At 39.7% G+C, this 26112-nt stretch overlaps 1 protein-coding gene across 1 annotated transcript in view; it reads right to left on the bottom strand.

Moving 5' to 3' along the window:
• Positions 1 to 26112, bottom strand: part of LOC131979850 (receptor-type tyrosine-protein phosphatase S-like) — an 87713-nt gene that overhangs the window by 44676 nt on the left and 16925 nt on the right. Inside the window, exons 3-5 of the mRNA XM_059343903.1 lie at positions 20880 to 21025; positions 19359 to 19500; positions 5292 to 5480 (exon numbers count right to left, since the gene is read on the bottom strand). Coding sequence (XP_059199886.1) covers positions 5292 to 5480; positions 19359 to 19500; positions 20880 to 21025 — 477 coding nt within the window. The remainder of the gene's footprint in view (positions 1 to 5291; positions 5481 to 19358; positions 19501 to 20879; positions 21026 to 26112) is intronic.

Below are 26112 nucleotides of genomic sequence, written 5' to 3'. Positions count from 1 at the left end.
TTTATTTATAGCTTAAGTTTATTTTAATTTCAAATGTATGTATAGTGTTCAATGTATGTTCGAATGCTGCTACTGGTTTCTTGAATTTCCGGGATGAATAAATTATCTATCTATCTATCTATCTATCTATCTATCTATCTATCTATCTATCTATCTATCTATCTATCTATCTATCTATCTATCTATCTATCTATCCATCCATCCATCCATCCATCCATCCATCCATCTAAATATTTTTTAAAACTATTTTCCATTATTTGTCTGTTTATAAGTCTTAAAATATTTGGCAAACAAGCATAGCCAAAAATAACCTCAGTAGAAGAGATATTTATTGATGCAGAGGCAACATGTTGAGATCAGAGAGCCTGCCTTCAATAAAAACAGTCAAAACTCATTTTAAGAGATGCCTGAACAAATATATTTTTGCGGTTTGTTAAAATTCAAGATTCAAGATTCAAGAATTCCTTTATCGTCATTGTATTAATAAATAAGATGTCAAGGAAATCACTTTTCTGGACCTTTCACTACAAAACAAAAATGTATAAGACTGTAGAAGAATTGATAATAACCCAAATCCTTATCAAGAAAACCATGGAAAACGGCTAGATATCAGCTCTCAAATTAAAGTTGCTGTTATCATTATATTTGTCCAAACAAATGTACCTTGTACCAGGCATCATAATGAACAAGAAATTGAAGAAAACATGGTTGGTCTAATATTTTTTTCCATGACTATATAAAGATCTTAAAAAAAGACATTCAGACATTATGCACATGTAATAAAGAATCTAAAAAGATAATAAATAGTTTAAAGATAAAAGATAAAGTAGCAATGGATGAAAATGATGTGTTATTGTCCATTTAGGGTACGTATTGCCCTTAAAATATCACTGGTGTAGTGTTGAGCTGACTTTAAGGTGTCTTTATGTCTTAATCACTTCTCTTTCTGCTTTACTTAACAGTGACCTAAACCCTGACCGCTACCATAACCACAACCTTTGATCAGATCACAGTTCTTGGCCAGGACAGGTCTATCCATTACCCAGCAGTCGACCTCAGGGTCCATATTGCTTCCCATCTGTCTGAGTGCAGGTCTACGAATGCTGTTAAGTGCTTAGGTAAACTCTCCAGATCTCAGTCCCAAATGTCAGCCATAGACAGATCGCTTGTCATGGTTCTCCTCACGCACATCTAAACTGGTGCAGCAGATGGCATGGAGGAATGGATGGATGCTTGGTTGAAGTATAAAGATGTCAGGAAAAGTTCATCTCTACACCGCACCATATGTTTGGAACCCTCAGGAAACTGAAGGCGTGTGTATAGGTTTAATGTAGATGTGTTCACAACTGTCGACGGCCATCGTTTGGACAGTTACCTGCGGCGAGAGGACACCACAGGCGACGGGTACTTATGGGCTGTGAAACGGCCGAGAGTTGTCTTCGAGTGCAGTCGTTCTCAATCTCATTTTTCATCTTGACCCATATGGGCCATAAAAATATTTCCGAGACCCAACAGAGAAAGAAAAGGAAAGACAGAGAGAAAACAATAATTGTGGCCCAAAACAGATCCTTGGCTGCACTCCAACGCAAGCTGGCAGCCGTCCACTAAATCTGAGGCATTGCTTGGAAGTTGCCCCCATTAAACAGATTTTAAAGGAGTGTTTCATCCATAACACATCTCTGTGCCATTTTGTGCCTAGCTCAGGTGTAATTGATTTCCTCCAAGTCATTTCACTGCAGTGTTTGGTTCATTATACACTGCATTTTGTTGTGCAGCTTTGCGATGCTTTTGGTGATTTGGAATCCTATTAAACCCTGCGGTGGATCTCACTGTGCCATTTGTCTTGCTACTGTTTCACTGATGTGATACGTGGCCTCACGTTCTTGTACCGGTGAATCAGTGTCATGGATCTGTGACACCCTACAGAGGACAAAATGAGTCTCGGGGCGGACTGAGCGGAACTTATTAAGATAGATGCTGTCTTACCAATAATATAACTGCTCTTACTAAGAGAAAAAATAGTGGGAAAAAAAGTTGTTTAAAGATGCACAGAGAGGTTTGAGGGAGGTTCTTTGTTATTTTGTAGCTCCAAGGCCACCAACACTTTCTCATAAATTATTAGGAGAGAATAGCAAACCATTTGCAAAGTGTTTATCGTAATTAAAACGATCACTACACTGCTCCCTTTGGCGTGCTTCTGAGGTTTCCACTGGACATACTGCAGCTGTAAAACTCTCTTGTTTTTCTCTTCTTTTGTCTCACCTGCACTCATGCAGCAGAGACAACAAATTCCACCTACACCCACTGCAGAGGCAATTACACTTAAGGTATTCTGGTAAGTTTCCATTTTTACACATGAGTAGGTTACTGGATATTATCCCAGGCATGGGTATGAGAGCTAAAACTGGTCTGTGCACACAAAATGGGCTTCGGCGACCAGCAAACACTACTACTGTTTACTAAACCCCTCCCCCAAACAGTGGTTGTCTAATCATAGCAGCGGACAGGATCACAGAAACCATAACTAAGCGTGGCAGGTGTGAAAAGCTTTCTCTACTTGGTGTTGCAGCTTGTATGAGGCTGTAGTACAAGAACAAGATCTGACCGAAAAACCTGAGGAGATCCATTTCAGATTCACCATGTTTACTGTATTTCTGGATTATAATAAGTGTATAATTAAGTATATTGGATTAATAGATATCGCCATGAAACATCCACAGCTGATAACTGATTTTTTAAAAATGTTTAAATTTGAAAATGAAGCATTAACTAATTCTTACTTTTGGAGAAATCTACAGATGCAAATGCACAAAGTAATAAAAATGTCGATTGGACTGCATTTTTATATGCAGTTATGTACTTTTCCAGTCATAACGCCCACTCAAAGAGCTTTAACACATGTCAGCATTCAACAATTCACATACATGTTCATACACGGGTGCCTGAGGTAAAAATAAACCCCTGTGTGTATTTTGGATTTTTTTCAAAATGTTATGGAGGCAAAATTGCCCAAAATCTCAAAATTGACCTGTGTATCATGTTTCTGCCTGTAGTGTCTCACCTTCATGTTGCAGCTGGTAAAGTATTAATAATATATTTCCCTCTGAGATGTAGTGAAGGAGAAGTAGGAGGTAGCATAATAATTGAAATACTCAAATACAAGTACCTCAAAACTGTACTAAAGTACTGTGCTTGAGTGAATGTACTTTCACATTCGACCACTGGTATTTTGGATGTTTTCGACATGTTATCAAAGCAAAATTGCCCATCGTATTGTGTTTTTGCCTGTAGTGTCTTGCCTTAATGTTGCGGCTGGTAAAGGTGGAGCCACTTTATACACTACTGGGTGGTTTAACCTATAATAATATATCATAAATAGGTAATTAATATTTTGTATTAATAATCTAAATCTGTAAAGTAACTAGGAGAAACATTTTTTAAATTAATGTAGTGGAGTAAAAAGTACAATATTTCCCTCTGAGATGTAGTGAAAAGGAGTAGAAGGAAGCATACAACTGAAATACTCAAGCACAAGTACCTCAAAACTGTACTAAAGTACTGTACTTGAGTGAATGTACTTAGTTACATTCCACCATTAGTACTTTGGATGTTTTCGACATGTTATGGAAGCAAAATTGCACAAAATTGCCCATCATATTTTGTTTTTGCCTGTAGTGTCTCGCCTTAATGTTGCAGCTGGTAAAGGTGGAGCTACTTTATACACTACTGGGTGGCTTAACCTATAATAATACAACATAATTAGGTAATTTATATTTTGTATTAATAAGCTATTTTAAGCTTTTTTTTTCAAATGAATGTAGTGTAGTATAAAGTGCAAGATTTCCTTTTGAGATGTAGTGAAGAAGAAGTAGAAGGTAGCATAAAATTTAAATACTCGAGTACAAGTATACCTAAAATGTGTACATAAGCAATATACTTGATTAAATGTACTTAGTGACATTACACCACTGATAAAATCTGCTAGGTTCAGCTGTCATTTGACCAGGCAAAATCGACACTCGCTGGCTAGAAATGAGAGGCCTGATTCTGTCGACTTCTGTGTGAAAACAGAGATCCATTCTTTCCAAAACGACTGAGACATTCATGTGGTTAAATCCGACACTGTTGTCATTGTAAACTGCACGCGTGTCGGGCCTGACAGGTTTAGCAAGAGTAACTGAAAAAAAATCTGAACGTGCGACACTTAGATTTGTTTCAACAGCGTAATGGCCAACTGTGCAAATGGAGATGCAGACACCAGGTTGACGCAGGGCGAGTGATCAGTGAAGGATACCAGCTGACAGCAGGCAGATATCAGAGCTGGCAGGACGGAGGAGCACAGAGAATATGGATGAAGCAACAACAAAATGGTTTCGCCTCACCATCACTTTCATTCCCCCTGAGGACGGCTGAGTGAGAATGGCTGAGAAAATACGTGTCTGCCTACTCCAGGAGACACTGTATCATCTATACAGAAGAGCATAAACAAAGCTGAACAAACTGTCTTAAGCACAAGATGTGATTCCTCTGTATTCACCCCTCGATCCGTCTGCATGACACTCTTTCTCTTCTCTGCAGCAGCAACAGCAGCAGCAGCAGCAGCAGCAGCAGCAAAAAAAAAAAAAAAAAAAGCTTCCCTCCCTCTTTCATTACTGTCTCCGGCAAAGTCATCATACATTCAGATTTAAGACACTGAGCTCATTTCACACAATTTCAGGCTGGGCGGGTCAGAAGACAAGAGGAGCATCAGTTAAAAAGCTAATGTGGAGAAACTTCTCTCTGTGTATCTATTGATTTTGAGAAAAGAGAATTATGGTTGTTTTGGGGTCGATTGATTATTATATTAGGCATTTATTTAAAAGTGAACTTACTTTATAATTGCTTGCAAACTTTTTAAAGCCATTTGTAATAAGTGTATAGGACTTTTATTTCCGTGTTTTTTTCGCATTTATGATTCACAAAGGGGAGAGATTTGTGCCTTCAAAGTGTCATCTTTTCATAATCTTTTCTCCCAAATGTTAATAAAAACACAATTTTTTTTTTTATTGGCTTATGGGCACCACAATTATCCCTTTTATGAAATTGGCTTTAAAAAGGTTTTACACCCCCAAAGGATGTAGATAAACTCAGAGAGGAGCATGTAATCCCTCAATCATAATTAAAACATGATAATCACCACATTTAGAGCAGGAGGGATTTTTACCTGATAGCGATGCTAAGCTTTAGATGCACTTGTTTGTTTACTTATTTCCAAATTAAATAATCTGACAATAACGGCATGTTTATCTCACCTGATCGGAGCTGTTTGATGCGGCCCTGGCTGCTGACGGGATCCACGGGCAGGAAGTCTTTGAACCAGGAGATCTCCGGGTCGGGGATGCCGCTGGCTGCACACAGCATGGTGGCTGTCCTCGTCCGCTCCACCACCTTCAGCTGGGGGCCCATGTCTATACTGGGGAAGCCAAATGGCAACAGGTCCTCTGCAAGGATGGAGGGAAAGAAAGAAAGTATTCAGAACATTTATTTATTAATCTAGAAAGGGTAGATCTTATTTATCGTGTGTCTCAGACAATAAACCCGTTCAAGTGATTACACTTTATGTTCCTGCAGTAAATATTAATCTTAGAAAAGTAGCCTTTAGCCATTCATCTGGAATCAGTTACGGAGTAGACTGAAACTTAATACTCTGATATTAATAGGCCAATTAAAAACAATTGGTACGGTTCTAGTGATTTTAGGTGTGACTTGAATTTTTACACAAAGAATATTTCACAAAGCATCATACATGTCAGCATCATGTACAGTCATGGAAAAAAATATTAGACCACCCTTGTTTTCTCCTTGCTTTCATGTTCCCACTCAACCTTCCCAACTTTAATCAAGGGCTCATTTGTTGAGACGGTTGAGTGCTACAAGTACCTGGGAACAGTGGTCGATAAGAACTTAACCCAGGACCTTAATACATCTGCAATCTGTAAAAAGGGCCTGCAGAGACTTTATTTTTTGCGTAGACTGAATACTTTTAATGTGGACAAGACACTGATGGCTTTATTTTATAAATCTGTTATTGAGTTCATTTGAACTTTTTCTTTAATTTCTTGGTATGGAAAAGTAGAAAGTAGTATTTTTAAAAGTAGCCAGCAGAATAACTGGCATGCAGCAGCTTTCTTTAGCAGATATCTATGACAGACAAGTTTTGCAGAGGGCACGGTCGATCCTGGACAATGATTTAGGTTATTATCAAGAAAACCATGGAAAATGGCCAGATATCAGCTCTTACATTAAACTCTTATGAGCTATTTTTGTTGTTATCTGATTTGATTTATCTAATTTGAATTTATTTTTTCTTTTCTTTTTTTTTGTTCTTCTGCACTCCGTGCTGATGTACACTACCAGTCAAAAGTTTGTATTATATTTAAAAAAATATATATTTTCAACATTGTGGATTAATACAGAATACATCAAAACTATAATGGAACACATATGGAATTATGTATTTAAAAAAAGTATGAAACAAACCAGAATATGTTTTATATTTGAGATTCTTCACAGTATCCTTTAATGACAACTTTGCCCAATTCTTTTATTCTCTCAGTCAGATTCATGAGTTCCCAGTTAACAGGGGAACCTTGTCAAGAGTTTGTGTAATTTAGTGCCTTCTTAATGTGTTTGAGACCATCAAAACAAAAGTTGTCTAGAATCTAACATGTGAAACATATTCTGGTATGTTGTCGCTGGAAAAAACATATCACACATAGATTTAACATATATTGTGTAAGGAAAGCTATATATATGTTTTAAAAAATACCAGAAGAGTGATGACTTGCTCTCTGTCCTTAGAAAACTGAGTTCTTAGTTTGAACTTTTCATCTCATGCACACACAAATAAGGAATACAACAGACTGAAAACATCTGGTAATGCAATCTTATTATGCAACATCTGACGACGTGGCGGGTGCACGAAAACCCAGTAGTGTTAAGAGTAAGAGTTTGGGGGAAAAGAAAGGGAGCGGTTGGGACTCACTCCTGCGCACTTTTTGCTGATCCGTCCTCTCTGGGACACTCTTCCTCCTTTTAACTGCTATGTATTTTTTTGTTATATAGGACTGCATATATCATATATATACATTTTTGTTGATAAGCTTGCTGTATTAAAATATCATGCTTCTTCAACGTGGATTTGACTTCTTGACTCTTATGTCAAGTTCAGTAAGGCATCAGTGTTTTTTAGCAGTTAAGCAATTAAGCCAACACAATGTTTAACACTTTTTTGTTTACTACGTAATTCCATATGTGTAAAAATAAAGAAAAAACATTGAATGAGAAGATGTGTCCAAACTTTTGACTGGTACTGTGTAACTGAAAGAGCCTACTGGGCACAGGGGCCCAAAGTGTCAGAGGCCCACCTGGCCTTCACCCACAAAATATCAGGAAGACAGTCAAAACGACTGCAAAGAGACACAAGAACACTACAAATACAAATCAAAACTACAAAGAGGTGAAAAATGACTACAGCGAGACAGAAAGAGAGTTTTGTAGGAGATATTTTGACCTGGTGATGATGCTAAAATACTGAAGGGATCATTGAGGTTCTTACGGTTTATCCTGATGGGACCATGAATGTTTGTACTAGATTTCATGGCAATCCATTCAATAGTTCTTTTACCAACTTCAGTAAAAACTACAAGTGATAACCAAATGTTAGTGCTAAAGAAAAAGGTTGGGATTGGGATTAATTAATCAAATAATCTCTACATGCATAAATGCACAAAATAAAAATATATATATACAGTACTGTGCAGAAGCCTGTATTGATAATGGATGCTTTTATTTTGAAAGGACGAAAAGAGACTTGATCCTGTCAATCGTAAAACTAAATCAACTGAGATTAAACTGTAAAGATAACAAGGATTGAACTAAAGGAGTTCAATGTTTCATGCTTTAGCCCCCGAAGAGACATGAGGTTAGTTTTCACAGTAATCTTGCATATTTAAATGTGTTTTGGGTTTAAATCAGTTTTAGTTCAAATTAAACCTAGTAATTCATGCTAGCAAGGTTTGATACAGTAAGCTAGTTTTGCTCAAGTTAATACACTTGTATTTCTGTGTGTTTTATAATTGTTATTGCAACTTTGAGTTTGCAAACTGTAGCTTTATCCAACTTAATTCTCAGCTCATTGGCTTATTCATGTATGGCCACAACTGAATGGTCGGCTGTGTTTCAGTTCAGTGAGTACTGATACACAGACAGAGATAGAATAAAAATAAAAAAATAAACAGATCGATTAAAAATTCCTCGTGATCAACCAAATTCTTAACAACCATTAATCGATTCATTATTACCATCCCTAATTGGGATGCATCACTTGGGGACCATAAAGGTCTGTATAAAAGCTCAAATGTTCAAGTTCATTGTGGATCAAATGGACTGCTGAAGCTCAAACTAACAGACAACACCACACCCAGAGACACGCTATCATTATTAAAACGTCTAGAACTAAAATAGTTATGGACCTATAGAGAGTTTTAACTAAAACAAGGAGCATGGATCACATTACCCTGCTGCTTGAGTCACTCTACTGGCTACCTGTATCTTTTACGATTGATTTAAAAGTACTTTAAAGCTTTAGATGACCTTGCTCCTCCATGCATCACAGATTTTTCTACCATTTTATGTTCCAGCCCGATCACTCCACCTCTCACTGCTCTTCTTCTAAATGTTCCCTATGTCTCCCGCAAGAGTACCGGTGAGAGCGCCTTCTGTTTTTATGCCCCTAAACTGTGGAGCTCACTACCTCTGGGTATTAGACTGGCACGCTCTCTCAGTATTTTTAAAGGGAAATTAAAGACCTAACTTTTAAATCTGGCTTTTAATTTGGAGTAATGTCATAGCCTTAATTTTTAAAACTATAATATGTAACATTTCCACTTAGGTAATGGTCAGTTTCATGGTTCTTAATGGTCAATTTAGATACCTGTCAATGGCATTGTGTCTTTGTGGACTTTTTATGATACAACTTTAAGATCTTGGTGGTTTTTAACTCTATTTTAACAAGAGGAAGGATTTGAGTCACCAGACGCCTGGATCTTAAGTTATCAGAGAAACAAGCTGAGCAAACGTTAGCAGCAGCTTGGCTAGCAGCCCCTCTGCTGACGTGCTGCAGTGTTGGAGAAACACTGATTTTGAAACTGCTTTATTCAGTGTTTTTGCTGGTTTTAATCACCAGGTCTGTTTGTTTTGGAGAGGAAGAGAACTCTGTGGATAATTCAGCTCCCATAAAAATCTCCTGAATGAGGAACACTGGAGGAATTCTACCCAGGTAAAACTAATAAAACTAACATTTTGTTGTTGTTGTTGTTTATCTTGAGTGACCCCTAGTGGCAGAAAATTACACACTGCACATCTAAATTGCATTAATTGGCTTGTAGATTATTTTTTATTCCAGGTGTTTATTTTTTTATTAATATGAACAATTTAAGTGTATATTGTTGAAATCTTGAGTATTATATTTATTGGGTTTTTAAAAAAACGTTTTATCTGCTTTGTCTAGATTTTGCACTGTGTGTTTGTATGAAAGGTGCTATATAAATAAAGCTGAGTTGGAATAGGAGCGTAGCTAAAAAGAGATAGTGATAAAGTGATAAAGACAGACAGAGACAGAGGGTTGTGGGTGGGGATCAGGGGGGCTCAGACATTGTAGGAATTGCTCATACTTTATTTTGGAGCAAATCCACTGGGACAATAATGAACAAATGTGTTTACTCCTTTTTTTATGGGACAGTTCATCTGCAGTTTCTCTGACCACAAACGACCGGTTTATCTGGCCGCACAGACACACAGTGGACCATGCCATGCACTGAATCACACACAGTGATGTGAGAGCCACTGTCCCCCCCCTTTAACATCTGCAGGCCCTTGAAAGTGGAGATACTGGCGAGGACAGCGGAGCCACTATATCCTTCCTCCTTCCTTCCTGCTCACTCCTACAGCTAGCTAGTCATTAGGTGATCTAGTAGGCGGCACAGATACAGCTAAGTTTTAGTGTGTGTGTGACAGGCTGTTTCTACAGGAGTATAAACATACCGCCCAGTCAGCAGGAGCTACTTAAGTGCAGCACACACTCACACACACGTATAAACACAGCCACACATACACATACAGTACTCTCCTAACCTAGAAACACAGGTGTTCAGTGGCAGTGAACTGTGAGTTTTCCACGGTGTGGCTGCTCTGTGTTATGTGGTTGTAATGATTCCTGTCTAATAACTATGCAGAGAGCTGCTCAGAAACAGCAGCAGCAATTAGAAGCTGGGATCAAGAGGAGGGGCAGGGCACTGGGGGTAATAAGGACTTGTTAGCAGTAATTGTTAAAATGTACCAACGATTAGAGAGGCCGATCTGGGATGTGTCTGCAAAGCGTCTGGATATGTCTGATTACGTTGTGGGGCAGTGGATAAGTGTTTGTGTGTGTGTGTGTGTGTGTGTGTGTGTGTGTGTGTGTGTGTGCGTGTGTTTGTGTTTGTGTGTGTGTGTGTGTGTGTGTGTGCATATTTGGAATGCATATTTGGATATGTGGAATAATGTATAGAGACAAGTCCACACATATCGAGGAAAATCAAGGTGCGCGCATGCAGAAAAGCAGTTGCTTTCCTTTTTCACATACACACAAACACATTCACACGCACTTTCTGTGGTGAATGGGATTAAGCATCTCGGTGACAACAGTCCAGATGGCCAGACACGTAATCAAGCATCCATCAGCACTCCTGCTTCCTCCTCTCCTTACCCTTTTAACCACTCTATCCCTCTCGCATACAGACACCTCCCCCATACCTGGGACTATAATTATATATACCGCTTTCCTGCAGCAGCAAAGCAATTACCAAGATGGCAATTTGCTTGGTTAATAAATCAAGAGCCCCTTGATTGTCAAGCGCAACAAAAACCCCTAAAAGTTTGCTAGCTCAAACCTGGGCATCACTGACAAATCTGGAGCCAAACACAGTCCGAGACGCAGACCGTGGCCGCATCAACTGTCTGTGTGTTTTTCCTCCGCTCCTCTCCTCCTCCGGGCCCCCTGCTACCTAACCACATGACAGACGTGTACCATCTGTTTCCACACTCTCTGCGATGGGGATGAGAGGCTGAGTGGAGATAGGATCTATCGCTCTCTTTCTCTCCTTCCACAGTCATCAGCTTTGGAGAGACCCCGTCAGATAGGAATGTCAAGCCGCTGCTGATGGCGCGGCTGAGAGGAGGGTGGAGGGGAGAAATGCCACAGAAGGCAAGAGAGCAATCAACGCTCGCTCAGAGTCTGATGCTGAGTCGGTGGTTAGAGCTCAGGTGGCGATCAGGCCTCAAAGCAACATTCTGATATCAGCCAACGGAGACCCAAGAGGAGGAGAGGGCCACCCTAATCCCCCTGCCTCCCCCGTCCTCCGCCATCCCCGACTGATCAATGCTAATGATCCACCTGAATAGAGGCCAGTGGTACGAACATTGACGATACAGGCAGGAGGAGAAAGGAAAGAGAAGGGGGAGATCGATAGGGAGGTCAGAAGGCGAGCTCCCCCGAGGCGAGAAATATGCCAGGCCTACATCTGCTCCCCTCTGCCCTCCCCCAACCCCACCCCTCTCCTGAGAGGGTTCAGATGGTCTTTTTATCACCCCGCCGGCAACTACTACATGGACTCCCTGGCTGTTAATTAGAGCACGCCACTGCAGCGGGCTCAGGGCGTGTGCATGGATGTGTGTATGTGTGTGCTTGTAAGAGGGGGTGGGGGGTCTGGCTCAGTATTCCACTCAGGTCTTTATCAATGCTGCAAATACAGAATGTAGGTGGACCTCGGACTGAATCATTAGAAAGAGATAGATGAAACGGGGAGGGAGATGGATGGATGAATAGATAGAGCCCTGAAATAAAAGACTATACAAATATATTCCGAAGAAACACAGAATTCCTGTTTTTAATGTTTGTTGTTTAGGCCAAGAAGTTGTTAATAATGCATAGCTTATTGTGTTTTATTTTTTAATGAATTATTAAACTGTTTAGTCCATAAAATGTCATAAAGAAGTAAAAAATTAATGGCATGAAAAGCTTGTTTTGTCCGACTAACTGTTCAAAACACAAAGATATTTAATCAGTAAGAATATTTAGCAGCAAGCAGTCACATTTTTTTGAAAATGGAACAGGCAACTGCCAAGATTGTTGTACGTTTTCTTCTAATACTTGGCTGATTGTTTATTTTATAAAATGACACAAAAAAGCAAAAAATATATCAGTCATGTTTTTCTGCCCTGAGCCCAAGGTGGCTTGTTCAACAATTCAAAATTTAGCAGCAAATTCTCACTTTTTTTTTTTTTTTTTAAAGCTGGAGTTAGCAAGTGTTTGCAATCAGCAAGTGCATTTTTTTTCTGGAGCACAATCAATTGCAATTGTTCACCACCAGCTCATCATCTGAGTTAAGGGGTTCAATGAATAGGTTAAAATTCTAACTAGTAGATATGACCATGAAACCTCCCCAGCTGATTACTTATATTAAGACAATCATTTTTGGAAATGATATGTTTAACATGCAAATGAGACCCGATCTAATTAAATGTGTGTTAATTTGCATACATTTCCGGAACATAAATCTGTGCACTGGATGAAGCTTGGTTTTCAATTCTTGTTTCATTTTGATGAAATATTACAGCCAAATGTTGTTACAGAGAGAATTTTGGATAGATCTTTTTATCACTACATAAATCAGAAAATACTGTCAAGAGACATGAAAAAAAAATCCATTTTCACAATGCTTGAGGACCAAAATCTTCTATAAATCTGGCTATGAATGATATATGAACAAACTCCTGTGTTAAAACCTTTAGAACAGTAATAGATATAAAACTGGGAAGTTTGGTGACACTGAAGTGCAGATTTCTGGCTCAGAGAGAACCTCATTTTGAGGAAATGGTCTTTTAAGACACATTTTACAAGACATTACAGGTGAACAGGGTAAAAAAGAAAAAAAACGAGTAGATATATTTAACTCAATGACATATAAACGTCCTCAGTTGGCTAATAAAACTACTGAAATATATTATGTATTACATGTTTTCTCAAAACTTGAAATTTTCGGGAAGATTGTTGGGATTTGAGACAGACAGACAGACAGACAGACAGACAGACAGACAGACAGACAGACAGACAGACAGATAGATAGATAGATAGATAGATAGATAGATAGATAGATAGATAGATAGATAGATAGATAGATAGATAGATAGATAGATAGATAGAGAGATAGATAGACAGATAGATTCAGCATTCAGCAGCAGACTCAATGTCTCCTGCAGAGACAGATAATCCTGCAGACAGACATTTGTACTGGACATAGAAGTAAAGTTCAGTGGAGAGGAGAATCGGGGGCCACAGGTATTCAGCCGGGCTCCCGGATGAGTCAGCGGCTGCTTGAAATAGATACTGCGGGCATGGCCTTGATCACACTTTTCGCCAAATGAATCATTTATCAAACACAAACACTGCTGCACAAAAGTACCGCTTATGTTTCATCTCCTGGTTAAATTGATAAGACAGCCTATGGAAAAATGCGCCATGTGTGTATAAACACTGTGTGTGTCAACAGCTTTTGGCGGAACATTGGCAAGGACCGACCAGCATTGTTCCCTGGAGCTTTGTGTTTGTGTGTATTTGTGTGTATCAAGAGGTTGAGAGCTTACATTTTGGCCTGGTTATGTTTGCAGAAGGGCAATCAGGCCGGGTGCCCAAAACCAGTCGGTGGAGCCAACCGAATCTGGGCAAATATGCAATTCATGCGTCCGCGTGCACACACACACACCCACACAAATACTAGGACATACAGACCCACACACACACGCAGAGTCAAACACATAATGCATATGATGCAAACAAACAAACATGAATCCAGGTTTTCTTTTCCTGTCTCTCTTTGTATTTCCCTCAGTCACCCAAAGACAGACACGCACATACACACACAAGCACTCGCTTCCCCACAGAAAATCATCATTTGTCCTGGTTAAGAAACAGGTTGCCTATTCATCTTTCAGTTCATTTCAGCGGGGAATGGCCATGTGGATGAAAGAAGCCCGAATAAAAGCAGATCTCAGGGAGCCTGATTCAGGATTAATCTGCCAGCGCTCGGCAGTCTTCAGAGGCTGTAATGCTTTGACTCCTATAGACTGCAGGAGGGCTGAAGGGGAGCACTTTAAATGCTAATGGGCCTTTATGATAATAGATCACAATACAATGCAGAATCGGACTTAGCATCGCAGATGAATCCCACCGAAAAAAGCCACGTGTCCACACAATCCTGAGCTCTCCTCAGAGCCCAGCAGCTGGAGACTAAACACACAAAACATGGTGATCCCACACATAACACTCTATTACATACAAACATGCGTGAAGAATAAGAAAAAGAGAAAAAAAGAAAAGGAGGGAGTAAAAACTGTGCAGACAAGGGGCTATATATGATGAAAGAGCCGGTTCTCCACTCAAGGAGTGTAATCCTCTTGCAGGCTGAGTTGATACTCTCAGTTGTTTCCAGACCGAAATGCTGCTTGAGCCGCTGGCCTGCCAATGCAGCAGACGCCTGGGGGGAATCACTGATCTGACTCTGTTGTTCATATGAAGGGTGTTTGCCGTGGTGGCAGAATATCCCTCCTCCCCCTTCTCTCTCTATCTCACCCACTTCCTCCCCCATCCCTCGCCTCCCTTTTCTCCTAAAATGGGACACTGGGAGGTGAGTATAATCAGGATTACTCTGCACAAACCAGCCGCACACACACACACACACACACACACACACACACACACACACACACACACACGCCCATAAACAAAGAAATCCATGTGCATGCATTCACACACACACACACACACACACACACACACACACACACACTCACACACACACACACACACACACACACAGCTGCAGTGATGAGAATCTTTCGCCCACCAGAGGTTTTCAAACATGCAGAACTGCAGATATTCTCATCTCCTGAAGGCGGAACAACACAACTGCAGTGTCCATAGAAAAGAGCAGTTCGGGTGGAAAGGGGATGGTGTGGGTTTGGAGGGGGTGAGGGTGGGGGGGTGGAGCAGCAGAGAGCCTGTAAAAATGCAAAGGGATGAGGAGAGAGAGAGAGAGAGAGAGAGAGAGAGAGAGAGAGAGAGAAAGAGAGAGAGAGAGAGAGAGAGAGAGAGGGAGAAAGAGAGAGAGAGAGAGAGAGAGAGAGAGAGAGAGAGAAAGAGAGAGAGAGAGTCAAGATAGACAGTGAGGGTCAGGCAGAATAGATGGCAGAGAAAATGAAAGAATGAATAAAACAAGAGAGATGAAATTAGAAACGGACATCGCTGTGGGCCAAAGAGGAGGCTGCGAGAGTCAAAGAGAGAAAGATATCAGACCAGATCAGTGAAAAGAGAAAGGAGGAAGAGGAGTAGGTAATGGGATGGGAAGGGAGATGGGTGATGATGATGATGAAGTCACAAAAAGTCTCCCTAACCATAACCTACCACATCTCCATCCATTAGGCAGTCCGCAGAGCAGGAGCTCATATCCTGTGGCCAACCACAGGCCCTGTACACTCTACAACGCTGCTATTAGTGCCGGTCAACCATCATACAGAATGACGGGATGAAAAGACTTTTTCGAGGGTCTGGTCAGTAATGGAAAGCCTCCTTTCTGCTTCAGTAGTTGGTGCTCCTATTCTGCAATGAACCGTGTACTGAAAAGACTGACCCAAACATGCAATTTTTGCAGATTTTTGTGCTCTTAACAGCATCCTCGGGTGACATGATCTATCACATGGTATATCACTCCGCTTACAGTCGATTGAAGGAGCATACTGTCAAATATACAGAAGCATTGAGTTATATTTTTTAGGAACAGAGTTGCAAAGAGGGAGGAGGCATCTAGAAGTGACCGTACCATTACTTTTCTGCACATGTGTTTAGAGCACTTCATCGCAAGGTGGTGGGGACATAAGTGCTTAGGAAAAAACACATTTTAAATCAGTCTTCAACATTTGGGATTTAAGTCAATGTAATCAGAGATCAGTGTGAGGCCAGAGTAGATAACAGGGTATCAGAAGATCATAGTGTAGGCTATTGCAGAATTGACTATACAAAAGTACTCGGCATAAAATGCAACCTATCACAGAGATAAAAATTTTGTTGCCTGGTCAAAGGTAACAGCAAGCTAATATTCAAACACAGAGTGTATGCTTTGCAGAACCTGATAATACATTCAAATAGGGATGGGCGTTTGGAAGAAACGCGTCAACTCCATTATCTATAACATTAACGAACAATTAATCAATGAATCGATAAATTGCTGCATGCATACACGGGCAAAATGAAAGATATATATACAGTACTGTGCCTGTTTTGATAACGGACGCTTTATTTTGTAAGGACAAAAAGAGAATTGATCCTGTCAATCGTAAAACTAAATCAACTGAGATTATACTGTAAAGATAATGTCAAGGAGTTCAATGTTTTATGTTTTAGCCCCTGAAGAGGCATGAGGTTAGTTTTCACAGTAATCTTGCATATTTAAATGTGTTTTGTGTTTAAATAAGTTTTGGATCAAATTTAACTCAGTAATTCATGCTAGCAAGGTTTGATACAGTAAGCTAGTTTTGCTCAAGTTAATCCTCTTGTATTTATCTGTGTTTTATTAGTGCTATTGCAACTTTCAGTTTGCAAATTGTAGCTTTATCCAACGCAATTCTCAGCTCATTGGCTTATTTACGTACAGCCGCAGAACTGAACACTCGGCCTTGTTTCAGTTCAGTGATACTGATACGCAGTCAGAGATACAAATAATATATAATATTTAAAAATACACAGATCGATTAAAAACTCCATGTGATCAACCAAATTCTTAGTGACCATTAATCGATCATCGATGAATTATTCCCATCCCTACATTGAATAGTTTACTTTCATATTCTGGGTCAGTCTCAGACATATGGTGCCAGCGCTGCATTGTTTTATTCCCAATTGCAATGATGAAGTGTGAATTACTGATTTGCAATGCTGTCATTTGCACTGACAGCAATTGCTGCTGAGGCTTATTGGTATTGTAATAATAGAACAATCTGTCAAATCAAGTTGAAGAAAAAACATGATTTCTAAGAATCAAAGCTGAATTATTATTATACTTAAGACCTTTACATAAACCAGAATCCTTCACTTATCAAGGATACTTGTGTTGTGTCGTGCTAGTTCACACTCCCAAGAGCCCGCTCAGATCACACAGATTAAAATCAACTAGTTCAAGTTCAGACTTCCTGAACTAAGTTCACAGTCCTCAAAAAATGAACTAGTTCACATGTATTTGCTTAATTTCTTTCTTGCTCTTTTAATGATCTGCTCTGAGACTCATTGAGATACTTCAACTTGATGTGTCGTTTTATAGTCATTGCCAATGTGGCCTGCATTCAGACTTGTTTTCTTTTCAGACCAGGCGAGCACTACTCGATTTTTTTTCTGTTGGAATATATGCTGATTTGTTCATAAAATTCCATCAGAAATTCATATTAAGTGGCTTCAGCAGTACCGATGTTGTGCTGAAGTCTATTCCCTTGTGAAACAGTGTTTCCTGCTGTAGAAATGATGTTTCCTGTAGTGCCCCCCTCTGAGGTTGGAGTTAGGGATATGGTTTGGTTCAGATTTAGGCTGAGTAACACACACACTGACTGGAGAACAGACTCCGACTCAACACCGGCATGCTGAGTGCTGTAAAATCTACACAAACATGTTCAATCAATGAGCGTGCTCTTTTAGCGCATTCATGCACAGCACTGGTCTCCATGGTGAAAACCATTTCGGACATCATTAAAAGGAAAAGAAATTTAAGGATGCGTGATGTGGACATAATCCTTGATCACGATAGTGTTATAAATATTTCTTTTTGAAAAATCAACTGAGAAATTGTGCATGAATAATACAACCACTGAGTAATGTTGTTTTTTTTGGGCAAATCTAATGAATTAAATACCTTTTAAAAAATGATGCTATTTCATTGCATTACTCATTGACCCAGATACACCCAGACATGTTAAAGGGACACATAACCCCATATGGCAAAACCTGCTGGTTGACAGATTTATATCGTCCAACCAGCAGATCATATTTCCCACCATGCACAGTGAGAAGGAACATTTCCAGAACCATCGCCTGTGCCTGGAACCCGTCTGTATATCCTTATCCAGCAGACTATAACATTATGGCTACTAAAAGCTCTGAATTTGGTTGGTGCTTTGGGTCAAATATTGTTTCATTCATCACTGTCCAGTTTTCAATTTATCATCCGATTGGGAAGAATCAAAAGACAGCTGATTCTATTGGCACAGAGGGGACAGGGGATGTGACGGTTCACAGATCCCAGTAAGAGAAAAGTTTACACAAACAGGAAGAGGCACACACACTGAGAGGCCTGCCCTCGAGGTGTAGTTTATGTGGTAATGTGCTTTAGATTGGGGCTGTGTGTGCAGAGATGACGGGCCGGGTAACAGATGGACAGGAGTCTATTCCCTGGGCTACCAGCCTTCTGCTTACCACACAGCCCTGCCAACTCCACAATCCTCATCCATCTCCTGCACCTCTATACCCCCTGCACCACTTCTCCGACATCCCATTTCATCTCTATTGTTTCACACCATCCTGTTGTGTTACTCGACTAACCCCCACCTCCTCACCCTCCATCACACTCCTTCTCACCTCTCCTCGACCTCTTCCTCTCTCTTTCGTTCTCTTCTTCAATTTCCCCTGGCAGGAACGGGTAGTCTGCCAAACTGAGGCCTAATCCCCTGATTTTTCTTCATGTAGTAACAGCCCGAGAAGCCATCCCTCTATTTCTTTATCCTTTCTAGCTGTGCTGGGCAAAAGGCCAGTGCTCGGATCCCAGGCTTGCAGCCACATGCTGCAACTTTAGCATGTTGGAGCACCACATTAGATACGTTTCCCTCCAAGGAGACAGCGTACATTAGATTAACACCCTCGCTCTGGCCAGGAAGCACGGTGATTACAGCAAACTGGGGATGCTGAGGTACCCATGAGCTTGCACGCTAGCTGGCCCTCTCTGTGGCCAGATCACGCTCGGTCGCACTCAGAGGGACTATAAAAAGAACAGTGCACTGCAGACCGCTGTGAAGGCAGGGTGTGGCCTGGCTCTATCGTCACATCTACAACTGACAGCCCAGGGAACCGGAGACGACGGTTGAAACCAGGTGTATGCACGTGAGAAGAACTGACCACTCAAGTGGAAAAGGATGGAGACAGAGTGTGTGTATGTATGTGTGTGAGAGTTGGGATTTATGGGTCTCACCTCTGATAATGGCCAGCTTTGCAGTGACGGACACTTCTCCTTCACTGTTGCGTGCTACGCACTCGTAGATGTTCTCATCTCGAGGTGCTCTGAGCGGTTGGATCCTCAGCACAGCACCTGCACCCTCATCAAACTCTACGGTCTGGACGGCCACAGGACAGCAAGAAGATGTGAATTAGTAACAGCAGAGTAAACAGATTACTATAAGGACAGTAGACTATGATTGTGTTTATCATTAACATAGCATAGCTTTCTTTTACTTTAGTAATATGATGAGAATTATAGTGTATAGTTTGCAGGAGGAAATTCCTTTTTCTTTTTTTTTTCTTTTTTTTTTTTTTTTTACTTGCCCTCCCCTCCACGAGGCTCAGCTCGCCTTCCTGGAGCTGGTGGGGGTTCAGTGTCATGCCCAAAGGCACTTCAGCAGGGTAGATACTTACCAACATGGGGGGTTGCATGTGGGTTGAAATGTCTAACCATTAGGTCATATTAGTGCATCAATATACAATCAGGGCCTCTCATGTGACTGAGTGGCTTAGGGCCTGCAATATGTGCATTTGGTGCATGTGCATCAACCTGCTTCATATTTCTACGTGTCAGTTTTGAAAAATGCTGTGTGAGTCTGTCATCAGTGATAACATTGTATGCTTAATTGAAATGTGTAACAGTGTCTTATTGTTGTCATATTAATGTGCTGATATTAACAAACTGCTCAGAGTATAGATAGGAAAAAAACGGTGAGGTACAGAAGTGGAGATTAGCTAGAGAGCTGAGAGTTTGATAATACTTTTTTTTTTTTAAAAGAAAATGGTCTTCAAAGATATGTGTGAGTGTAAAATATAATACATTTCACAAAACACTGCTGGTGAATTGAGTAAAAATGAACTAATAGATAACACCATGAAACCTGATTACTTACATTAAGACAATTATGTTATGCAAGTTTTCTGAAATTGTATGTTTTGGTGAATTTAGGAGAATCTACAGACACAAACAGACAAAGTGCATTAAATAAACAACTAAATGTGCATTGTGGATGTTTTCTTTCCACTAGTTGAAAGGAGACATGTTAAAGTGTTTTTAGCCTGCAGTGTCTAAATATTAATTTAGGAAAATATACTTATTAGCTCTCTAGATGAGAATTAGCCGAGATAAATGATGGCACTCTTGTGTCTGTGCTTTAATTATAAAGCTGAAGCCAGGGGTCAACTAGCCTGACAGATAAGATAACGGTATCAATCTTCTCATCTAACTCTCAGCAAGAAAGCAAATAAGCGCTTCTCACAAAGTATTGGACTATTCTTTTTAGAAACGAGGTTGCAGCATATCTAGGATGCAAAACAGAATAATAATTCAAATCAAAATCAATATCTGATCTAAGCAAGAGCGATCAATACAGTGCAACCTCGACATAGTCATTACTATTGTATACACTCATACATTAATTATAACTGGATATACTGCTTTGTATTTATCAAGCTGCTACAGGAAGAGTTGACCATTGTGCATTGTGACAACCACCTCGATACGCTGGGAGTTGACCTTCTTGCCCTTCTTGTTCCAGTAGACGACAGGCTTGGGATTGCCGGCGGCCTGGCATACAAATGATGCCACACCCCCTGACACACCGATCTGGTCCGTGGGAATCTTTGTGAACTTTGGGGGAGCTGAGAGACAGAGGGAGGGGGGGGGCAGGGAAACGGAGGTTAAAAGAGAAGAGAGAGAGAGAGAGAAACATCACAAATTGATACTGTTACACACAGAGGACATCAAACTGACTCCGCAGACAGAAACAACCCCCTGCTGACCACGCCCCATTTCACTGTCAGTGACCGGTCAGGCTGACTTGTGTTCTGATGGCTGCGTGTTGTGCTTACTTCCTGGGTATCATCTAGAGGACATACTGAAGGACTTCCTGTGGGTCATAAATAAAAGATGGGGCTGGGCTTCAGAGGAACATCTCTCTCTCTCTCTGTCTCTCTCTCTCCCTTCCTCTCTGTCTGTCTGTCTCTCCCTCCCTCCTTCTCTCGCTGTGCTTCCTCCAGGGCAGGCTACCCTCGTACTGCACACAGCACAGGCTGTCATGACACATAAGTGTTTCACAGGTAGGAGAAGTGTTGGCTGCAAATTCACAGCATATAATTGGTTTAAATGTATAAATACCAGAGGTGTCATTTTGTGCCTGCATCCTCTAACACCTATAGGAAGATTTGCACTTGCAGATTCTGCTGATCTTAACAAATACCATCAATTTACCAGCATTTAGTTGTGCTAATTTCCAGCCGCCCTTCAGAGCAGGATTCGAGGAGAACTACTTCATGTGTCATGATTAGAGCTGACAAAAATTAGTCGTTCAACAGGAAAATAATTGTCATCTATTTATTACTATTTATAAATACATTTTTCATGCAAAAATGGCAGAAAATGCTGTTACTTGAGGATACATTTTGAGGTACTTGTACTTTACTTGAGTATTTCCACATATGTAACTCATTACTTCACTACATTTAAGAGGCAAATATTGAGACAAGATTTAACATAAAAAACCTGATCAATTTAAAATGATTACGCATGTTGATGAATTAAACCACATAAAAGTATATTAGGTAGTTAAAATTAGCCCTACCTGCACAAGAGTATAATGCTGCTTACATAAATGCATCAATAATAATAATACAATAATATATCTGGAATATATTCAACAATTTCTTTTGGTACTTTAAGTGCATTTTGATGCTGATACTTTTGTACTTTTACTTAAGTAAGTTTAAAATGCAGGACTTTTACCTGTAGTGGAGTAATTCTGCAGTATGGTATTAGTACTTTTAACTGAGTAATAGATCTGAATACTTCCACCATCGGTTTTATGTCATATTAAAATAGATATATTTTGGTGTTGGACTGACAAAATAAGATATTTAAAGACATCTCATTAGACTCAGGAGCTCAGATGGACATTTTTCGATATACAGCTAAATGGGGAAATAATCAGAAGATTAAATAGATGAAATAAAAGCCCGATGACGCTTGTCAAGTGGGATGTATAAGTGCGGCAGTTACCCTCCGTAAGAAAATAGCAATTTCCAAGTCCGATATTGAGCCAACAGTACTGAACCTATATTTTTCACAGTGGCTGAGTCAGATCAATCAAACAACTTCACGCACCCACCCCTTGCTATCCGTCTGTGGCCTGTTGCCATGGTGCCCAGCTTAACTCCTCCTCAGCTGCAGAATCAGTGCGATCCATCAGGGTGAAGTCAGGATGACCCTTACCATAGCAACCTGGATCCCTCCTCCCACTCCCCCTATGTCTGGGTGGGTGAGGTCCTGCTGTGTTGATTCACTTCTGCTCTGAAGACGGAACAGGAACCAACCAGAAGAAATGCCTATAAAATAATCGCTGTAGCAGATTCAAAGAGCCTGTTTGCACGTTTTCCCCCACCTCTGCTCACAGCTAACAGCTAAGCAAACCACTTTCCAGTTTTACTGCAATGCCTTGACAGTAACTGGAATAACACCGTGTCAAAAGACTTCTCCTGAGCCTGCTGCAATGTGTTGTGCCTCTAAAAGACCTACTCTGAATGTCAGAAATAAAGTGGTTTCATTTTCTGCTTGCCATAATCCTCAACAGGAAGAAGCAAAAAGCTGCTACAGTATAGTCAATCAGAGCAAATTTATGCCCATTTCAGAACTCAAGAGTGGGATATTTCCTGCTTGTTAAACTCTTAAAAGGCACACAAAGTATCCAGCAAATTGCCCTTTCCTCCAGCCAACAATGTGAGAATGTGAACCATCAAAAGCTCAAAAAATGTCATGGCTGAAAACTGTCTTCTCTTGGCTATGGGATTATAAATGAATTTCATGTGCTTCTTGCGGCTTCTACATGGGTTTCAGTGGCTTTATGCTGAGTCCAAGACTGTGTTCTCTTAAATGCGCTTCAACACCAATCCTCGTGCAAAAACCGACCCCACTGGCAATGTTACCACTTAAGCCTCTTCTGAAAGCCAGGGGAAAGCACTGCAAGGCACTGGCTCTGAATGGATTTGCACTGAATAGAAACTTGTTATGATCGGCAGGTTCTAGGAAGCTGCCTGGAAAATGAGGGACTAATGAGGAGCTCCGTCTCTTTAGTAGTAGGTTTCACTCTGTTGCACTGGATCAGGCAGGTCTACCACTGATCTAACACTGGTCTGTTTTTAATGAATCACCTCTGAAACCTGTAATGATCTGAGTGAGTGACTGTGGGACCAGAAGGTATTTTGTAATAGAGTAGTTAGCATGCCATGTGAACAGAAAAGTATTTGCTTAATTTTTATCATTTTGGTTCTTTGGGGAAAATTAGTGCAACCCTAAGAAATGTTGCATTAATATACTGCCTAAAAGAAACATTTCTTATTGCAAACCAGCTGTGGTCTGATGAGCCTTTAAGCCGCTTTTAATAATGCATCTCTTCCTGTTTGTGCATCTCTGCTGTCAAATCTGTTTGCATCTCACAGCCAAATATGTCCAACAAAACAAATTCTGTGATACAAAGATGATGAGGACAGTTGGGAGTACGCTGTGTAGTTGAAGGATGGAAATTTGGACACAAAAGCAACAAAATTGAAAGTAATTATTCTGAACTTCATTTGCATGATTTTGATACCGTTGGTGTTTGAATTTTATGCAAAACATGTTTAATCTTTCTCCCACAAAATATGATCTACATTTAACTTTTTGAGCAGTAATGGAAAAGTGTCATGTCTGAAATGAATTTATTAATTTTCAAAAAGGTGGAAGATAATTTGATTTGGGCCACTGAATCTGCAGGGAGACAGAGAGCTCACAAACAAATCTAACCTTTTAGGACCACTGTCTGTTATTCTGTTTTTAACAACAGATATTTAAGAATAACTGTTGTTTTTGCGGGGATGCCTTATTGTGTAGAAATTATAATAATTCAAGTTGCAGTACCTTTGGGTAAGTAGAGTTCTTTACAACGGGTATCCATTTTCCATGGTTTTCTTGATAATAACCAAAATCATTATCAAGGAAACCATGTAAAATGTTGTGTTGTTGTTACCATTATATTTGTCCAAACAAATGTATCTTTAGTTCTACCAAGCATAAAAAGACATTAAAGAAAACAAGGGTGATCTAATAATTTTTTCCATGACTGTGTATATATATATATACACAGTCATGGAAAAAATTATAAATATATATATAAAAATTATATATATAAAAAAAATGATATATATAAAAATTATATATATACACGTATACACCTACAATCTAGGATGTTCCCATTTTATGTGTAAAAAATAATTCTTAAAATTTGATCAGCTCAGCACAGGGATTGTGATTTAGAAATTATACTAGGTATTTATTTTAATGGTGAACAATTACATACTGATAATCAACGTGCAGTACTAATGTTTGTTAAGCTATTTATTAACACTTTTTATTTTTTTTTCATATCTAGAATTGGTGAATAATGTACTACATTATATGTATACATTGGATTATTCAATAAAAGGTTTTTGTTTTGGAAAGCAGCCTTCTGAGTTCCTCGGCATAGGGAAGGTTTATTTTCATTCCAGCACCAATATTTATTGTATCTGGGGAAAAAAATATGTTAAAAATGGCACAAACACTATTCAGGCAGAATTGAAAACAATAAATGAATCTGAAAAAATAGGATTTCAAGCATTACATTTCAATAGTTCTCGAGTTTAAACAGCTCTACTATGTTTTTGTACTCTAATGTTAAAATTCTGCACCACAACGTTTTTTTGTCTTTTTTTCCTTTATTGCGAAGGCAAGGGAGATGAGGGAGCTGTTGCTTTTTCACAGCACTATCAGTTCTGCAGAGATACACTGTAGGTGGTCCAAAGGCAGAGATCTTCAATCCCACAGTGCTTCAATTGAAAGTTATCTGTTGTGTAATTCTGCCTCTCCTCTGAATATAAAAATATTTCAGATATGACGTGAGTCTTCTCAAAGGATCATGGCCTTAAATTGGTTGCACAAATGGAAAATGAAAAATACATTCTTAACAATGAGAAGTGCTATCTCCATCTATAGCCTGTGTCCGCTTGGTTATATTTTCAGAGCAGTGACAGCTGAGTGTGTCTGAGCATGTGTGTGTGTGTGTGTGTGGGTGGGTGTATGTGTGTGGACTACTGAGGCAGGAAATCTGTGAAAATGTTGTAATCAAGGAGATGATGAGGAACATGCTGATGGGACCTCCCGGCTTATCAAAACATATTAACAACACCACAGTCCAGAGCTGATGTACTCCGACACACACACATAAAAAGGATGTGCATACACACACACACAATTACATATATTCACACCTTTATGTATCACATTTACCGCTGATAATATACCAGCTGTCAAGAAAGAAAGAAAGAAAGAAAGGTATCTATCTATCTATCTATCCATCTATCTAGATAAAAAATGTATTACCATTGTACACATTTTGTCGAAAATAAGGTTTAAGCTATAGTTAGCTTGCTAGCCAGCTAGATAAACTACCGGTAGATGATAACTACTGTTAGCTAGCAACCAGCTAACCAATGATAGATAGATATAAACTGTACTATACGTGGTACAAATACATGAAAAAATTATTTGAATTGTACTTAATTTGGTTGAAATAAGATGACAGCTAGGTAGTTAGCTAGCTAGCCAGATAAACCAGATGATAACTGCCATTAAGACTAATACATACTCCGCAAGAGAGAAATGTGTGCTCTCCTGGGGCATT

The sequence above is a fragment of the Centropristis striata genome, chromosome 11 (assembly GCF_030273125.1).
Source record: "Centropristis striata isolate RG_2023a ecotype Rhode Island chromosome 11, C.striata_1.0, whole genome shotgun sequence".
In the NCBI taxonomy this organism is placed as follows: domain Eukaryota; kingdom Metazoa; phylum Chordata; class Actinopteri; order Perciformes; family Serranidae; genus Centropristis; species Centropristis striata.
This window is presented reverse-complemented; position numbering and strand designations above follow the sequence as displayed.